The sequence below is a fragment of the Triturus cristatus genome, chromosome 1_2 (genome assembly GCF_964204655.1).
Source record: "Triturus cristatus chromosome 1_2, aTriCri1.1, whole genome shotgun sequence".
Lineage (NCBI taxonomy): Eukaryota > Metazoa > Chordata > Amphibia > Caudata > Salamandridae > Triturus > Triturus cristatus.
The window spans coordinates 974,142,142-974,161,371 of NC_140580.1; the positions used below are offsets into that span (position 1 = coordinate 974,142,142).

The 19,230-nt window shown below is 46.5% G+C and overlaps 1 protein-coding gene across 2 annotated transcripts in view; it reads left to right on the forward strand.

Moving 5' to 3' along the window:
* PNPLA7 (patatin like domain 7, lysophospholipase) overlaps positions 1 to 19,230 on the forward strand; it is a 1,876,659-nt gene that overhangs the window by 1,121,231 nt on the left and 736,198 nt on the right. For both annotated transcript variants that reach the window (XM_085610534.1, XM_085610541.1), the window contains exon 26: positions 7,450 to 7,568. In XM_085610534.1, the coding sequence (XP_085466660.1) occupies positions 7,450 to 7,568 (119 nt within the window). The remainder of the gene's footprint in view (positions 1 to 7,449; positions 7,569 to 19,230) is intronic.

Genomic DNA, 19,230 nt, shown 5'->3' on the forward strand with positions numbered 1-19,230 from the left:
TACCCGGAGGTGTCCTGGCGCTAGAAAGATAGACTGGTGTGTTGAAGCGTGCTTACTGAGTGAAGAGCCATGTTTTTAGACCTCTTCTAAAGGCCATCAGATTCTGGATTTGTCTGAGCGCAGGTGGAAGTTTATTCCAGGCCTCTGCGGCCCCAAGAGAAAAACTCCTGCCTCCCCAGCGAGCTCTTTTAATTCTGGGGACCGTGACCAGAGCCAGTTGTCCTGACCTCAGAGTTCTTGCTGGTTTATGCCAGCAGAAAAGAGATTTCAAGTGCCTAGGTCCCGAATCGTGGAGGGCCTTAAAGACCATGCAGACTGCCTTGAAAATGATTCTTTTACGGACCGGCAGCCAATGAAGCTTGACCAGCTCCTGAGATATCGAGGCAAATTTGGGTGTGTCAGTGATTAGGCGAGCGGCTGCATTTTGCAGAAGTTGGAGTTTTCTTAATACGCTCTGCTGGGCGTTTAGCATCAGGCTGTTGCAGTAGTCTAGGCGTGAGAGCACTAGACCCGTAACTATTGTTTTCCTGTGTTTCTTCTCAAGATAAGGTAATATTTTCCTGATGGTTTTGAGTATGAAGTGGAGGGAGGAGGAAAGAGCACTCACCTGGGATTTAAAGGTCAGGGAGGTATCCACCAAAATACCGAGATTTTTCACTTTGTCCACCGGATCTGGGAGAGGTCCCATTTCGTCTGGCCACCATCTCGGGGACCAACAGTTGTCTCTGTCACCAAAGAGCAGAACCTCGGTTTTTGAGGAATTCAGCTTAAGGCAGCTTTGTGCCATCCAGCGGCCAACTTCAAGCATGCAGTTTCTGAATCTATCGGCAGTGTTTTCTGTGTTGCCGGGAAGGAGGGACACCACAATCTGTGTGTCGTCGGCGTAGGCCGTGAGTTGAAAGCCGAACGATCGGATCACCGGGGCAAGGGTGGACACATATACATTAAAAAGGGTTGGGCTTAGCGAAGACCCCTGGGGGACTCCGCAAGGAAGCACAAAGGAGTGAGATTCGTGGCTGCCCAGCGCCACTGTCTGGGATCTGTCAGACAGGAAGGCTTGTAAGATTTTTAAGGCCTTTCCCTGAATTCCACAGGCCCTCAACCGGTTCACCAGTAGCTTATGGTGGACCGTATCGAAGGCCGCAGAGAGATCCAATAGGATCAGAGCTGCTCTACCCCCTGTATCCATCACCTGCCTGATATCTTCCATAGATTTAATCAGGGCGGATTCCGTGCTGTGCCCCTCTCGAAAGCCGTGTTGGGAGGAATCCAGTACATCCGCAGATTTTAGGAAGGCGCTAAGTTGTGCGTTCAGGTAACCTTCTATTATTTTGGCCGGGAGGGGGAGTCTGGCAATCGGGCGATAATTGTTCATCTCCGTGATGTCAAGATTGGGTTTTTTGAGCAGGGGTAAGATGGAGGCTTGCTTCCAGCTAGAGGGATATTCCCCTTTCTCCAACATCTGATTGAAGAGGGGAGTGAGACCCCTGGCAATTGCGTCTGGTGCAAGTTTAGTTATTGTTGTGGGGCAGGGGTCATGAGGGGAGCCTGATTTAATTTTTAGTAGGCGACTTCTCACTTCTTTTTCCGTGATGGGCGGGAAATATTGAAGCGTGGATTCAGGTCTGGCGGGATCGGGGGCCCCCCTTGGTGAAGAAGTCATCACTATCCTATCTAAGGGGAGAAAGATGTTTTCCACCTTTTCACGAAAAAAGGTTGCCAAACTTTCGCAGAGTGAGAGGCTTGCTGGAATTTCAATGGGTTTGGGGTTTGCTAGGGAAGCGACCGTGAGGAAGAGTTCTTTAGGGGTATTGGTAGCATCTTCTATCTGTCTCGTGAGAAAGGCTTTTTTCGCTTGAAAGATGGATTCTTTGTAGCGCCTTTGTTCCGAATTAAGCGTTTTTTGTCTGCTTCGTTATTTACCACCAACTACAAGTTGATGGTAAATACCGAATACCTTTTCAAAAGCAATTTTGTGCTTTTTTAAAAGTGCCATGTGGCAGACATACATGCCCTTAGGGCATGTATGTGCGCTACATGTGCACCCATGCACGATTCAGGGGTGCAACAGGGTGTCAATGTGACACCCTGCCACCCTTGAATATGCTCCCCCTATAGTGAATGGCTTCCCATTCATTCCTATGGGCCTCGAGGCCCATAGGAATGAATGGGAAGGTATGCCTTATTACCGATTCGGTAAATACCGAATCGGTAATAACGAATATTACTGAATCGGTAAAATTTACCGATTTATTTATTATTTTTTTTTTTTTTTTTTTTTTACCTACATTCTATTTACCGATTCTTAAATACCGAATCGGTAAAATTCGGTATTTAGCAATCGGTAAATAGAAATTACCTACATATGGCCCTATATGAGATAAATGAGGTTGTAAAGCTAGTAGTTCCAAATTCATCGACTATAGGAAAATTCCTTAATCTTGAAACTGATCATACTGATGTATATGAATGAACCACAGTGCCCGAGTGCGACTCAAAAGTCACAGTTCCTTAACGCAATTGGCAACCGTAATTGTGATAAAGGGCAAGTGCCCATATATGAGTAGCGGGTTTTCACCTATCTAAAAGGTGCCAGAAAGTGAAGATATCAGTGTGAGTGAACTAAAATACAGATGCAGATGCGCATGTTGAAAGGGTATGATAGAGGTAATGTGTATTCAACCGATATGTGTTGTCAATTCTTCACTACTGTTCATCCCATAAGGTATTTTGGTGTTTAAATCATAATGTGTCTGGACTCCAATGTTTGTAACATTTTTTCTCTGCCACCCCCTCTGGGGTGTTTCACAATGCAGTCGACCCCCAAGGACTTTCAAGTGATTGTTGTTACTATTATGTGTTGTTTGGAAGTGACGAGCTACTGGATAATTTGAAGCATTGTTGGTAATAGCTCATAGATGTTGAAGAATTCTCATCTTAAGTGGAAGTTTGGTACTACCAACATATCCCAAGCCACACGGGCATTCTAGAACATATATGGCAAACTCTGTAGTGCATGTAATGTATTTACGAATCTGTCTGGCTTTACCATTTCTCGTGAAGTAACTTTTTACAGATCTGGCTATTTTTGCATGCCTTACATGAACTGCACGGGAAAAAAGCCTCCCTATTGTGTACCCAGCCAACTGGTCGTAGGTGTTGGTTCTTGGAAGCTATGTACTAGATGATCCCTAAATGACTGCGGTCGCCTATATGTGACCAAGGGTGCATTGCCTATCATGCTGCCAATTATGGAATCAGTTCCTAGTAGGTTCCAATGTTGATATAGGGTTTGTTTGAACTGAATTGATCTTTTATTAACCCCTTGAGTGCCCATGACGAGATGGTCTCGTCATGGGCCGCGGTTGCGCTGTGCCCATGACGAGACTATCTCGTCATGAGCCCCGCCCGCTAACGAAACGCCCGGCACAGGGCGTGGAAAGGGCGGGGCACTCAAGGGGTTAAAAGTGGTTATCAGTCTTGGTTTATTATCCTCACTCTTTTTATTGGAGGTGTTCTTAGTTGTAAATAGAACATCTTCCTGCTTCATTCCCTCCAATTTTTTGCTAGCCTGTGCTAGTGTTTTGTGTTAGTAACCCCGTTTTTTGAATCTGTGTTTCATGTCTTCGTGTTCTTTGCTAAAAGTATCATCCCTGCTGCCGTTGCGGTGTTCACTAAGAAACTTCTCATAGGGTATGCTATGGATAAGTGGGGCCGGATGGTGACTTTGTGCATGCAATATGCTGTTGCCAGCTGTATTTTTTCTCAAAAGAGATGTATGTAATTTGTCTTCTTGAATCCATACGGCTACATCTAGGAAATCACAGTAGGTTCTGCTGGTATTGTAAGGGAAACTCAGATTCAGGTCATTCGTCTCTAAAATACTGATGAATTCTCTGGCTGTACTTATCACCAACCCAGATTAGAAACAAATCATCAATATATTTTATCCAAATTGGGATGTGCTCCGTGCACTTTTAACTTTTCTTTACCCAGACCACCTGCTCCTCCCACCAACCCAGGTAAAGATTCGCTAGGCAGGGGGCAAAGCAGGTGCCCATAGCTGTGCCTGGCGTTTGTCTGTATAATGTTTTTTCAAACAGGCTAATATTCTGTTCCAGACAGTAGAGCATCATCACCTGCAACATGTTGGTATATTCTAACATGGATAATGGTCTGCCTTGAAGGAAGTACATGCAAGCATCCACTCCCTTCCTTTGTTCAATACAAGTGCATAACAAGCATACGTCAAGTGATATCATCAGATATGTGCTTTCCCATCATGAATTCTTTTCAGAAAATCAGTACTGTCACGGCAATATGATCTTAAATTGACTACGAATGGAGACAAAAAATAATCAAGAAAGATTGAAGTATTTTCCAGAAGCCCCCCATTAGATGATACAATGGGTCTGTCTGGTGGTTTAGTGGGATGCTTTTGAATCTAGACTCTAAGTATATCCCACATAGAGCCTAGATTCTAAGAGGTCTCTTGTTGGAGACATGCCTATGCCCTTATGCCCGCATTACACAGTATCATGTGTAAAATATGAATGTGTGAGTGGTATCGCCCTGTTAATAACGTTCTGGTGGCATTTCATTTATTTAGTATTTCCTATTATTATTATTATGCACACTATCACATATGAGTACTGCACTGAATATACGCAGCTAATATCGAAATTGAATTAATGATGATTCTCCATATGTTATGCAATATGATGAATTATGCAATGTGGACTATTGATTTATCAAACAGGATTTTAAATGAACTACATCTAGTGAGATTGTAAACGAATTTCGATCTTTATAGGTTTTTTTTTTTGTCCTTTGTGAGCCAGCGTATTTCTATGGTGAGTGATGCACACTGTGTAAACTTGACAAGGGCTTCATAGCTGAAACGCGTTGTTTTGCACATTTTATCTTGGTGCTACTTCACTTGGTGTGCCGCTTCTCATTCTGGATTTTGGAATGGTTTATTGATGAATATATTGGATGGTTCAATCAATCAATCAGGGAATTGTAAGCGCGCTACTCACCTGTGAGGGTCTCGAGGCGGTGAGGGGGTGGGTGGGGTGCGCAGATCCATCCAGCTGAAGAGCCAGGTCTTGAGGATCTTCCTGAAGGTGTTCAGGGAGGAGGGGCATCTGATGTCTGGCGGTAGCCCATTCCAGGTCTTGGCTGCAATGTGGAAGAAAGATCTTCCGCCTGCTCTGGCTCTGTGGATGCAGGGTGTTTCTGCCAGTGCCAGGTTGGCAGATCGGAGGTTTCTTTTGGGTACGTGGAAGTTTATCCTGCCGTTGAGGTATTTGGGTCCGTTGTTGTGTAGGCATTTGTAGGCGTGAGTGAGGATTTTGAAGGTGACTCTCTTCTCCACGGGGAGCCAGTGGAGTCTCCGCAGGTTTTAGCTGAAGCTTTTGTGCCGGGGATGCAGAGGACGAGTCTGGCCGCGGTGTTCTGGATTATCTGGAGTTTGCGGAGCAGGGACTTGTTGATGCCAGTGTAGAGAGCATTTCCATAGTCTAGTCTGCTGGTGATGAGTGCGTGGGTGACTGTCTTCCTTGACTCAGGGGGGATCCATTTGAAAGTCTTGTGAAGGATGCAGAGGGGACAGCGTTGACCTGTCGGTTCATGGCGAGTGATGCTGCTACCATCGCTGGCACCGCAAGGAGAATGGCGGCGTACGAGCAGCCTTGTCGTTTTGGAAATATATATAACGTTAAAACAAATATGATAGTTTCGAAAAGAAGATTCTTTTTGGGCACACTGTTTCTGTTGCAATTTCTATACGTGGCTTTGCGTTCTAGCGGGGAAAGTAGATCTGGAAGAAACTGACGTCAGCGCATTGGGGAGGACTTGTATGGACTCTGACGATGTCACATACAGTGGACAACATTATTACGGTGTCGCTCAGCGCCCTCTATTAACATGCAGAGGTACTGCTGTAGAAAGGTTTCAGGATCCAATCTGGCGCCTGGGATAATTCTAAGTTGAGGAATCTGCAACTAGAGCTTGTCTCTACCAGATAAGGCTTTACCGAAGGTAAGCAACTTATTCTTCTGATATCCATGTGATCTGGGGTGCACCCTATAACTGTGTGCTATTGAAGTATAATACTTGCCAGTGTGGGCCTCGTTCTGACAATGTTTCGCACCGCACAGAGGTGCTGTGTGGTAAAGTAGGATCTTTTCCAAGTGTGTATATTGATGGTGTCATTTTAATACGGTTGGGCCTAGTACTGTTAGTGATATTTCCAAATGTGATTTCTGCCCAGAAATACATGATGTTCATGTTGTGTTTAATTAATGTGTGTGTTGAATACAATCTTTATTTACAATCACCACCTTTAGTGGCTCTCAGTGTATTATGTGAGAGTGCTGTGCCAATGCTTTACATATTGCCTCTGTGATAAGCTGGACTACTCCATGCCAAGCTACCCAAGAGTGAGCGCAGGTTATACAGTGAGTGTAATCACCTACCCCTGACAGGAGTGGCAGGTTCTTCCTGGCTAGGGCATCGCCTCAGCCAACCAGAACGTGCCAGTTCCAACACATGGTTTCTATGACCTTATGAGTTACAATCAACAACCACATGCGTGACTGTTTTTCGCAAGTAAAACCAAGTAGCGAAGTCCATGGAAAGAGACACAGTTAAGAAATAACACCCCTTTAAGCAATGAGGAGCTCTAAAAAGATATTGAAACTCACCCAAAGCACCTGAAATGGAAGGTCACATGTGCAATGGAGCTCCTCAAAGCCCAGTAGTGACGTGAGATGCTGCAGGCAGGGCCTGGCCTGGCATGAACAACAACATCCTTCAGCCCACCACCCAACAGCCTGCCCCCACAGCTAGTACTGACTGAGAGAGAGAGGGGTGGGTCAAGCGGGATGGCTACAGTTCTCTGATTGATGGCAGCAAAGAGGAAACAAAGATGCCTCCTTCCACCTGACTGGGCCAATGGCATTTGATCTCTTTATGACCTGTGGTGCTGTAAAACAACAAGGCAAGATCCGCGCTGTTGTGATCCATGCACTGCTGTCTAAGGGCCAGTGTTGTTTATGTTTAAACCCAAAGTCCTCGGGGCCTAAGCAACTGGCAGTGGCTTGATCCAAAGCCTGACAACAGATCCTTATAGGATTTATTTTCACTACTGTGAGAGGAAAATGTGAGAAGCATAGGCAGAGCATGGCAATTTTAGCTCGTTGGCATCTTCTTTTATACTATGCAGGTGAGCTGGAGTTAAATGTGCGCCACTTTGTGAGCTGGCCCAGGAGTGCTTATAATGCGTGACTAATGCAATTAGTGTGTTGAGGTGGACACCTGCACAAAAATGCATTAGTCTAACTCTTTGATGCATAACTGCGTCTAGGCTTGATGAATGGTGGACAGGAGGTTAATTCTGGTCTTCGAAGCTCTTCAAAGCAATTGACACTTGTATATCTTTTACAGATTGAGATGTATGAGCGAGCCTTCCAGAAGCCACCGGATCGCCATAGTGACTTTTCTCGCTTGGCGCGTGTGCTAACCGGAAATGCAATTGCCTTAGTTCTGGGAGGTGGAGGTGCCAGGTGAGTCCTTCTCCGTGATTGGCTGCTTTTCGGTCAGGTGACTGATCATGGTGCAGGAGGAAATACTTCTTCGTGGAATGACACAGCTTTTGGCCATTTCCTTGAATTATTTTCCTTTCAAGATGTAATTGTGGGTGAGCTGGGGAGGTGATAAAAACTAATATGGAAAGGATCTTTATTCCTGATTTCCTTGCAGGCACAGGCGTAGTTTCAAGGGAGGGGTGTTTGGATGTTAAACCTCTCCTAATAAATGTATTCTGAAGTAAATAGTTGGATACTGGGGCTCTCAGACAGGTGTAGTGAGGTCTGTCTTCCACTTACTCTGGGTAGCACCTGCTTAGTAGTGTCTTACTGTTTTGTTTATCGTTCTGGAGTCAAGTATGTTAAGAAGCTGGACCACAGACCGGGGGCATTCTCTTTGTTCACTGAATGGGAAGAGTTGAAGAGCTACAGGATTATCTTGCTTACAAATCCTAAAATCGTATTCTCTTACCCTGTGAGAGAAGTTACTTTGAGTGACTATCTGACTGGTTGTTCCATTCAGTGCAGATTCAGTCTCCTCTTGGCACAGAGTATTGACTGCTGGCGATGTCCTGGAGGTATGGGCTGGCAGTTAAGTGTAACCATTATGGGTTTTTAGCATGGAACCCTGTTCTCTTGGATGCTTGAATCTAACTGAGTTGCGGCCCATAAGTTCCCAGAGAAATTTATCTCCATGGGAATTGCAGTGATGTGTAGCAATATCAAGGTGTTAGATTGGTTGATGATAGCGTTTTCATCATTGAAGTGGAAGTGAGCTTAACTCCGTAATAATTGCTGAGACACCCCGCTTATATGTAGATCCCTGGAACACAATTTATTTTTGTACCCAAAAAAATTTGTTTCACAATAATTCTTTTTTTAAGTTTTTTTATTTTTGCAGTTTAAATATAGTTTCTCTAGAATATAAACATCCAACACAGCCCAACCAGATTGTACAGATAAAGATTTAAAGCCATGGAACATGAATTCTGCAGCTTGGTTCAAGCCCTAGTTCAGTTATAACATGTCTAATCGAGTTCCTCTACTTAGGTCTGGCAGAACTGATCCCCTACACAGAGCAAGAATGAAGTGACCTTTCCCCAGGTGAGGGAAAGCCAAGTGGCTTTGTTCCGTCTTTCGGGCTTTTCACTTTCCATCCCATGACACCCTCCCTCGCCACACCCGCCCAACCCGGTCATGCTCCACCAAAATCATCTTTTAAAATGACTATGTGATGACATTTTCTATTAGAATTATAGTTAAACCTGGTTTAAAACCAGAACTGCGGTGCGTAAGACCTCTTTTTATCTGCCTTTAAGAAGTAGGAGAAGCAGGGCTGATAGACACTAGTCTCTGAGAGCAATCAGAATGTGTAAACGGCTGATCAAGGGGGTTGATCCTTAGCCTTATTGGAATAAGAGCAACACCTTCCTGAACCTACACGGCCTGTCACACAGTAACATGGATTCCAGAACTATGCATCTTGCAAAGCTGTACAAGATTGCACCAAAAATAGTATGCCACTATAACCTGCTGCCGAAGGCTAGACTGACTGTTAATTACCTTAGACCCGAGTTATAGCCCAAGCCACAGGTAATGGCTGAAAACGAGCAGAGGGTGTTTAAGAGCCAGAATAGCCTTATGCAGAGGGCTGTTAGACTGTTGGAACATTCAACCATCCGATTGTAGAATGTTCAAGAGAAAAAATAAACACAGACATTGGCATGTCGGAGCAGAAGACTGTATCCCCATTATCCCTGAGCCACTTCATTGCCTTCAATGGCATTCAACATTCCAATATGCCAATGTTCTAAAAAGGTACTAAACCCCCATTCTGGGTGCAAGTCCTGATGTCAGAGCAAGGTCTTGCAGAAGACCTCCAGGCTTGTAATTACGAGTTGGGTTGTGGTTGCAGAATATAATCTGCCAGGACTGAAGTTGGAGGAACAGAAGTCTCAAAGTGTCGGAACCACAGCTAAGATGAACTGGTAATCAATGCCTGGTATATAAAGAACGTTTCTGGAATGATAAACCAGACAGCTCAAGAAACTGCACAGAGAAGCAGAAAGGAGGAGTTGTGTGTACTGAGTGGGCAGGACTGTTTCTATGCGCTTAGCACAGGAACAACTCACAGGAATGTGCAGACTGAAAGCCTGCAATGATGGATTAGTTCTGACTCGATATAAACAAATGGAATGGTTGAAGTACATTGTTTTTGGGGATAAACAGATAAAGCTCAGCACCAAATATGTCCACAAATTCTGAGAAACCATATAGGAAGTCTCCGAAAGATCTACATGTAAATAAATGCTAAAAATCGGACTCTGGTGCGCACCATCAGTGTTCACTGTGTGCAACTGATTTTTAAGACAAGTCTACTAGTGTATAACTTAGCCTGAGATTAGAGTTGTAGGTGCTCTGTGTTGCTTTCTTGTGAAGAGTGCTTATACCAGATTTGTGGATGACCAATGCAGTTACAGCCACAGCTCCTTCCTGTCTTACTCCTCCCTAAAATTGCATGCAACTGCCAGGCTTACCCTAGCATGCACATACGAAATGTATGTATCACACCTTTCTTTCTGTCATAATCCCCCTTACACGTACAAGTTCACACATGAAGGGATAGAGAACTTGCAAGACAAAACCAGGACATTTTATCTTGGCCACTCTGGAAGTGATGAGAATTTTAGACATCCCTCAGAGATGAGTGTTCCTTTCTTTACAACAAGGCCCTTGGGAATTGCTGGAACTCATTCTAAGAACTCCCAAGGATGCCTGAGAGGTGCCGTCTAAACTGTCACTGGAAGCAGACGTGGTCCACTGGTGAAGTACTTGACCTTGGACTTCGGAGACTTGGGTTTAAATATCACTTTCATTATGAGCTAATGACGGTGGAAATGTTCAGCATGTGATGTTTATGCCTGGCAAGGCCGAATCTGTCCTTGTGTGGCTGTAGTACATGTTAACATTTGATGAAAACGACACGCTGATGCTTGGAGACTAAGCACGTGTTCTCTAAGATGGTAAAACCAGTATTAAAGACAAAAAAAAGTAGTTTTTCATGAAAATGATATGCTTTTGGAAGATTGTGAGTTTTTAAAATGTGTTTTTTTTAAACTGTAAGATTGAATTTGATAGGAGGATGTCAATTTTCGGAACTGGACAAGATGATATTTTGAAACTAAAATATGGCATTTCCAAATATATTTAAAATCCACTTAAAACTGATATTTGAGTGATAGGTCATATGGCGTTCATGAGACTTGGTGATTTCTCCTCGATGGCGAAGGGCAGTTGCTGATATGATTGTTCTTCACCATATCAGTGAAGCCTTTTAGAACATTAGCAACCACAGCAGTAGCTCTCCTGTATTAGCCTCAAGCATCTGCCTATCTCTTCTCAGACTGAGATTGTGAGCTCTTTGTGGTTTTTAATGTTCTACTCTACTCCGAATTCAAAGTCATAAAATATATTTAAGAATCTACTTGAAAGGTGTGAGATGGGAATACGTAAGGAAGTGACATGTATTTGTGTATTCATTTTAGCATATTTACAAAGCTCAAATGCTTACCATACAGAGGTCACTTGATATCATAGAGTTATCCTGGATAGTATAGGTGGAAATGCAGAAAGATGGTGTTTGCAATTTGAAACATAATAGACTATATGAATTAGCCAGATTTCTTTAAACTGCCGTACTAGTCTATGGCTGATTAGTTCTTTTTTAAAGTCCATTCCTTGTCAAACCAAGGTCCAGATCTTTCATTTTGTTAGGTCAATTTTGCTGAAGAATGCATTGCCATCATTCTTTGGAAGTCTTCTGAAGACTAACATCCCTAGAGAGGGTCAGGCCTACTTGGTACATCTTACAAGTAATGGGATATTGCATGAGAATCCACTCAGAGCCAACAGCTTTGAAGCCAATTTTAGTGTAAATGGTAGTCTAAATGCACAATTGACCCCATTTTTACAATCCTTTCTTGGTGTTGGAAGCTCATCAAGCCCTGCTGGAAGAACTTTGGCTTGATCTCGTTTTTAGTTATTAATAATTGTTTATTGTACATTTTCAAGTAGCATTGCTGTACCTTACATGCGCATTAGTGAGCTTTACAGTACAACAGCTGTAGAGAAACAGGTTTTCTTAGCAATATAATCGTCAACTTAGGAAAAAAAGAGAAGAGGGAAGTTAATTGGTCGAATTGTTGTTTGCATTTAAAGAAGGGAGTATAGTTTTTCAGCAAAGGAAGAGAAGTGGCATAATGTGAAAGTAACCAGAATATTGATAGATATATATATTCACTGAAAAAATCATAGGTTTCAGGCACGTTATAGTTCGGAATTAGCATTTAAAAAACCTTAGAAATTCACTGAAAAAACCATAGGTTTCAGGGGCGTTATAGTTAGCTGGACTTTTCTCTCATACAAAACCACTGAAATTCCCCCGTTATAGTTAGTTCAGCTAACTATAACTCGTGCGCCCGCAATGCACTGCTGATGACGTCACATATTACATCACTCATGACATGACTTCTCAAAGGACATCACTGATGACATCACTGATGACATCATCCAGTGAATGTGTGTTTTTCTGAAAATTAAATATGTTCAATTTATGTATATCTCAAAGTCGATGGAAGAATAAATGGGTATATAAGTGTCTAAATGGATGATTTGTTTTCGAAACATTGATTTTATAACTGACTGGTTAAGTGTATCTTCGTGAATACATGGCTTAGTGAGTAATGTTTAAATAAGTAAATATCTGTATCAGTCTCTCACTTTGTGTATAAGTGGCTGCATGGGTTGGTGAGTAGCTACATGAGTGTCTATATAGGTTATTAGTTGTTTTTTTGAGTATCAGTGTGAGTGTCGGAGTGTCTGTATGGTTTGGTGGGGGGTATTACGTAGTGCATAGGTGCATGAATGAGTGACTCACTGTTTGTATGTGTTGAAGACAGCATGTGTGCAGGACTGTATGGGTGGATGAGTGTGTGTATGGGTGTGTTAGTGAGTGGATGACTGTCTCAATAGTGTCTTTATGAGTAACTACATATGTTTTAAACTAGTATAAGTGACTATTGGTGTATATAAGTGAGTATATGTGAGAGTGAGAGATTGGAAGAGTTCCTGTATGAATAAGTATGTGTTTCTATAAGTGATTGTTTAAAAGACTAAGTATGTGTACGTTTCTGTAGAAGTAAGTGTGGTGGTGTGTGTATAACTGTATATGCAAGTAAATTGATGTTTGATTCTTTATTAGCATGAGTGACTGTGTGTGAGTAACTCTATGGATGAGTGGTGTTGTGTAACAGGATGTATAGGCGTATGAGTACATATGATGAGTGAGTACATGTATGAGTGACTGTATAGGACTGTTGGTGAATGAGTGGATGTGTATGTGGATCTTAGAATTACTGAATAGGTTGTTGTAACTGGTATTGGTATGTCCATTGTTTTGAAAATTTTAGTTTCTATTTTTGAATGTGTGTATCAAAGGTTATATTAGGGTGAGAGGAGGTCTGCCACTCTATCACAAGGATGATGTCATCAGTGATGTCATTTGAGATGTCATCAGTGATGTCACTCACCATGTCATGAGAGATGCAATATGTGACGTCATCAGCAGTTCATTGCGGGCGCGCAAGTTATACTTAGCTGTACTAACTATAACGGGGGAATTTCAATGGTTTTGTACAAGTGAAAAGTCCAGCTAACTATAACGCCCCTGAAACCTTTGGTTTTTTCAGTGAATTTCTAAGGTTTTTAAAATGCTAATACCTAACTATAACGTGCCTGAAACCTATGTTTTTTTCAGTGAATTTCAAAGGTTTTTTAAATGCTAATCTCAAACTATGCCTACAGAGATAGGACATGTGAAGAAAGAAGAAAAAACACACAGAAAGAAAAAAAAGAAATGCAGAAAGAAGCAACAGAAGTCCTCATAGACGAAGAAAAGGGCAGGAAGAAAGATAACGTGCAGAAAGAACAAACAGAAGAGCAGAAAGAAGCCTTGTTGCAAAATCATCCTGTACCCTCAACTTTTTCAGACAGATACTGGTGGTAACTGAGTCTGACTAACCAGTCCTAGAGCCACTGCTATGTTAAAAGACACTTAGAATACAGTGAAAACACCTACATACACTAGGGAACACTATGCGTTGGGGTCCCCCTGTGATTAGCATGACCTCCTCTGTAAGCCCCTAGTATATAATAGGGCAGGGGGATTAAAACTGCCTCTTAAAACGCGCCACAGGGCGTTTTTGCACACGTCACCTCAGGCCCCTTCCCCTCCATTCCCCACTGTGTAAACACGCCCTGTGGGCGTTTTAAGTTGGGAGATTAAGTCCCCTTGAATCCTGAGGGTCCCTAGGTTCCAACTAGACCACTAGGTACCTCTAGTAAGCGCCACAGAGCTGCGTTGCAGAGAGATGTCAAAAGGGGCACAGCCTAGACCACCTCTCTGCAACGCAGCGCAGTGGCGCTTACTGGAAGCACCTGGTGGGCTAGTTGGCCCCCAGGGTCCCTCAGGATTGAAGGTAAATTATTTCCCCCACTTAAAACGCGCCACAGGGCGTGTTTGCACACGTTAACTCAGGCCCCGTCCCCTCCCCACTGTGTAAACACGCCCTGTGGCCGTTTTTACTTGGGAGATTAAGTTCATTTGAATCCTGAGGGTCCCTAGGGTCCAACTAGCCCACTGGGTACCTCCAATAAGCACCACAGAGCTGCGTTGTAGAGAGGTGTAAAAAGTGGCACGGCCTGAACCACCTCTCTGCAACGCAGCTCAGTGGCGCTTACTGGAAGCACCTGGTGGGCTAGTTAGCCCCCAGGGGCCCTCAGGATTGATGGGGAATTATTTCCCCAACTTAAAACGCACCATAGGGCGTGTTTGCACACGTCACCTCAGGTCCCGTCCCCTCCCTTCCCCACTATGTAAACACACCCTGTGGCCGTTTTAAGTTGGGAGATTAAGTCCCCTTGAATCCAAAGGGTCCCTAGGGTCAAACTAGCCCACTAGGTACCTCCAGTAAGCGTCACAGAGCTGCGTTGCAGAGAGGTGTAAAAAGGGGCGTGGCCTCAGAACACCTGTCTGCAACGCAGCTCCCTGGCGCATACTGGAGATACCTGTTGGGCTAGTTGGCCCTCAGGGACCCTCAGTATTGAAGGGGAATTAATTCCCCAACTTGCAACTCACCAGGGGGCACGTTTGCAGAGTGCTGCAAGGAGGGGGCGTGGCTTCCGGCGTGATGCCGGTCTTTTATTTAGTTATTTATTTTAAGAAGGGGGCCTGTGTGGCCCCCCTTCTTTTTCTAATTTATTGGCCCTGGGGACCCCTTCCCCCAGGGCCTGCCCTCTAATTTTTTTTTGGGAAAAAAAATTTGGAAAGGGGCCGCGTGGCCCCCCTCCCAAGGCCTTAATCTGCCCCGGGGACCCCAACCCCCGGGGCATGGCCTTTTTTTTTTCTTTTAATTCCTTAGGAGGGGGGCTGCGTTGCCCCCCTCCTCAGGCCACTTATGGCCCCGGGGACCCCCATCCCCCGGGGCCGGCCTTTGTTTTTTATTATTTTAAAAAAATATATATTTATAGAAACACCTAGGACATGCAGGACAAACCGTACGTACCTATCACCATGACGATTTGCTGACTATGCATTCAATGAATCCACGTGGAATGTATTTACACCGCTAGTGTAGCTCTGACGTGCCTGACGCCCTACCGTGCCTAATCCCGCCACCCCCACCCGTGGGTACTCTCCAAGTAGACACCCTTGTCGTTTATTTATACAAACATGGGTAGCTATTGACGGGCACATTTAATACACACGCACACCAAGTCATTCAAAGGGGATTCGACAAAAATTCGACAAAAACTATGCAAGAAACCCCCCTCACGGTTAATAAAACACACATCCATCGCCGGATGTGTAATACTTTTTATTTTACTCTCTGGAAAGGAGACAAACCTCACTTGAGAGTCACAGCGTGCTCCTGGCTGAGCCCAATGCTGTGTTACACCCACCAGTGCCCGCCGAGTGCCACACACCTCTGTGTTGTATTCCACCAGCTAGTGCGTATGCTATGACACTCTCTAGCCCATGTGCACTGTAACACCACCCCGTGAATATGTCATGCAACACTTGCCTTCGCACGGGTTATATTGCCCCATCTAACGTGCCTTCCTCGATGCCTATGTATCTGAAAGAAACACGTTAGTTAGATTCCTCACCTTAGAATATCCCCAGGCGTCAGACTGGATCCGGAAGATTTTTCATCAGCAATACCCCTTGCGCGTCGCTAGGCGTCATCTGCGGCTCCGCGTCCGTCGTCGTGCGCCGGAATGACGTCGTCGGAGTACTTAGACGCGCGCTGACGTCAGTTCTTCTTTTTTCTGCGCCAGTAAGCGCAGATCCGGGAGAGCTACCCCTTTTAGTCTTTTTTGACTAAGTTTTTTGATCCTTTTTAATCTTGTCTCGACTCCGGTGCCGGTAGGATGCCTGGTTTCAAAGCCTGTGCTGACTGCAACCGCTTGATGTCGGATACGGATCATCACCGCCGGTGCCTTTACTGTTTGGGCCTCGACCACGACGCGGAGTCGTGTTCGGACTGCAAGGCCCTGACCTCGAAGGCTAGACGGGAGCGGTCCCGTAAGCTCCTCCAGCTTCGCCACTCGGCTCCGCACCCCTCTCGATCCCGGTCCAGGAGGAGGTCCAAGGATCGGTGGCGGAGCCGCAGCCGACGTCATCATCGCTCGTCTGGCTCCAAGTCTTCGGGTAAGTCGAAGCACTCCAAGAAGTCCAAGAGGCGACACCGCTCTTCGGACTCCCCTCGCCGGTCGCGCGACTCGGCCGAGGGTCAGGGTGGTTCCACCCCCGCGGCTCCAGCGGAGCCGCAGGCGCCGCGCAAGTCCCAATACCCGCCGGTCCCTGGGACTGACGCGACGCCGGCGGAAGTCAGTGCCTTCCTCTCGGCCATGAGGAGCCTGGCTCCGCCGTAGACGCCCACTGGCGCGCCTTCGGGCCCCGCGGACCCGACTGGGCAAACTTGCATGCCGGCGGCTCCGGCCCCGGCGCCGGCTCCGGCCTCGACGCCGCAGGTTCCCGAGGGACTCGTCCCCGAGTCCCCGCCGACGCCGGTCGACCTCGTCACGCCTCCTCCGCCGACACCGGTTCCACCTCCGACGCCGGCTCCGCTCGGCGTCGAGCCCCAGTTCAGCCCCGCTCCAGACCCGGTGCCATTACGGCGTCGATGGACGCCGCGTACGGCGCTGTTAGAGACACATTATGTCTATCGTCCGGCTCCCATCCTTCCTCCTGTTTACCAGGAATCGGATGACGGGGGCGAATGGGAGGGGTCTGAGGATCCTATGGCCGTTCAGGCTCAGCTGTCACAGGACTGGGCAGATGAACTGGGGGAGGCCAGTGGTCTGGATACCTCACCAGACACTAGATTCATCTCTCCTCCGACTGTGGCTTCGGAGGAGGGTGCTGCTTTCTCTGTGGTGCTGCGCAAGGAGGCCGCAGCCCTTGGGCTCGAGCTGCCTGCCGTGGCTGTGAGGACTAACGTCCTCACTGAGGTGCTACAGTCTGCAGCAAGCTCCACTGAGCCTCTGCTGCAATTCAATGAGGCCCTCATTGACGTTCTGCAGGGCACCTGGTCCAAGCCCTCCACAGTTCCTCCTGTGGACAGGAACGTCGCCAGGCGCCACCGCCCTGCTCCGGGCGACCCCAGTTTTCTGTCCCAACACCCCACCCCCGAGAGCTTGGTTATCCAGGCTTCTACCTCCCAATCCTCCTTCCCGACCGCTCCGCCGGACCGGGATTCCAAAAGACTGGAACAGTTTGGCAAAAAGCTGTTCTCCTCCCTTAGTTTGGGTCTGCGGTCCTTGAACACCGCCTGTCTTTTGGACCGTTATTCCCACTCTCTGTGGGATACGGTGGTGGACGTGCTGCCCCTGTGCCCGGAGGAGGCCCAGACACGACTTACCCAGGCTCTGGCCGATGGGAGGGATGCAGCACGACATGCAATCAGATGTGGGCTTGACACTACGGACTCGCTGGGTAGGGCGATTTCTACCACGGTGGCGCTTAGACGTCACGCCTGGCTGCGGTCCACGTCCTTTTCGGGAGATGTCCAGAGCACTCTCATGAACATGCCCTTTGATGGCACTCGTCTTTTTGGTGAGAAAGCGGACAGTGCGCTGAATCGCTTTAAGGACTCCCGGGCTACGGCCAAGTCCTTGGGCCTCTCGGCCCCGCGGTCGCAAACTTCCGCCTTTCGAGTTTCGCCCCTTTCGTGGCCAAGGAAGGGGTGCCTCCTCACGTCCGCCTAGCCACTAGCCGCAGAACCAACCTGCGCGCGGTCGTGGACGTGGTTTCCGCCGAGGCGGTTCTGGAGGACGACGCGGTCAGCCCGCATCCACCCCGGCAGCATCCGCCTCAAAGCCTTCCTAGTCCGAGCTTTCAGGCCCATTCCACGCCAGTGGGCGGCAGAGTTCGCCATCACTGTAGGAGAGTAGGGTCTGCTTTCTATGTTCACCCCCACTTTTTGCTTTTGCTTTACTTGTTTTCGACTTAGATGTGGCTGTGGGCCTGCTAACCAGACCCACAGCCCTGCTGTTCTCTCTCTAAATTGATACTATGTACTTTAGGTGCATAACCCATTTGGATAGGATCACCTTATTGGCCCCTGTACAGTGTACCTTAGGTACCCAGGGCATAGGTGTACCCTAGGCCTACCAGGGGCTGCAGCATGTATTGTGCCACCCCTGGCCTGGCCTTCCATTATGACACAACTGGCTGATCACTCAGCTGGGGCAAGGTTGTGTAATCACTCCTTGCTTAGGTGTAGTATTCCTATACCTAACTTACATATAGACACGTGTACCTATCAGCCACTCCTATGGCAGGCCTTAACAATCCTGGAGGCAGAGTGCTTGGTAACATGTGAGATGGTGCTCTAGCATGAGCTGAGCCTGTCTGCAGCTTTCGGAACCATGTCCTTATAGCTGTTCTATGATATAGCCTACCATATACTCTTAAAGTGCCTTATAATCTTAGACGGTTATGGTAACTATGGTTTGGCTTTATCAAAACATGTCGTGTAAGGTGTCTAACACTTTGGAATAATACCCCCATCCCATTTCGGGGGATGAGGATATTATCCCTCCCTTCTAGAGGGAGAAGACATGTTGTAACCTACTTACCCGGTTAAAGTTAACCAGAGCCCCAGCATCACAAAATGGATGCTGCTGCCACAGACACGAGTCTGACCTCCTGCTGCTGGGAGTGATCCCGGCAAGGGAGGCTTGGACAATAGGTTTCCTGCCTTGGGAGGTGCGAGCACCACCCCAGACAGGCCTTAGTGTATTGGGGCAGGGAGGGATGAAAAGAATGAGACATGCCTGGGGCACACAAGGTGTCCCGTGCATAGTCCAGTTCAAACCGGTGCTGGGGCACTCCAGCCCCAGTCCTGGCGCGAAACTGGACAAAGGGAAGGGGGTGTAACCACCCCCCTCCCAGGTCCCACCCATAAGGCGTGACCTAGCAGGTAACCCAGCCCCCCAGATTAGTATAAGAGTGGTAGCTGGGCCCCAGGAGATTAGATTATCCTGAACCTGCAACTTGAACAGAAACTCTGGACCT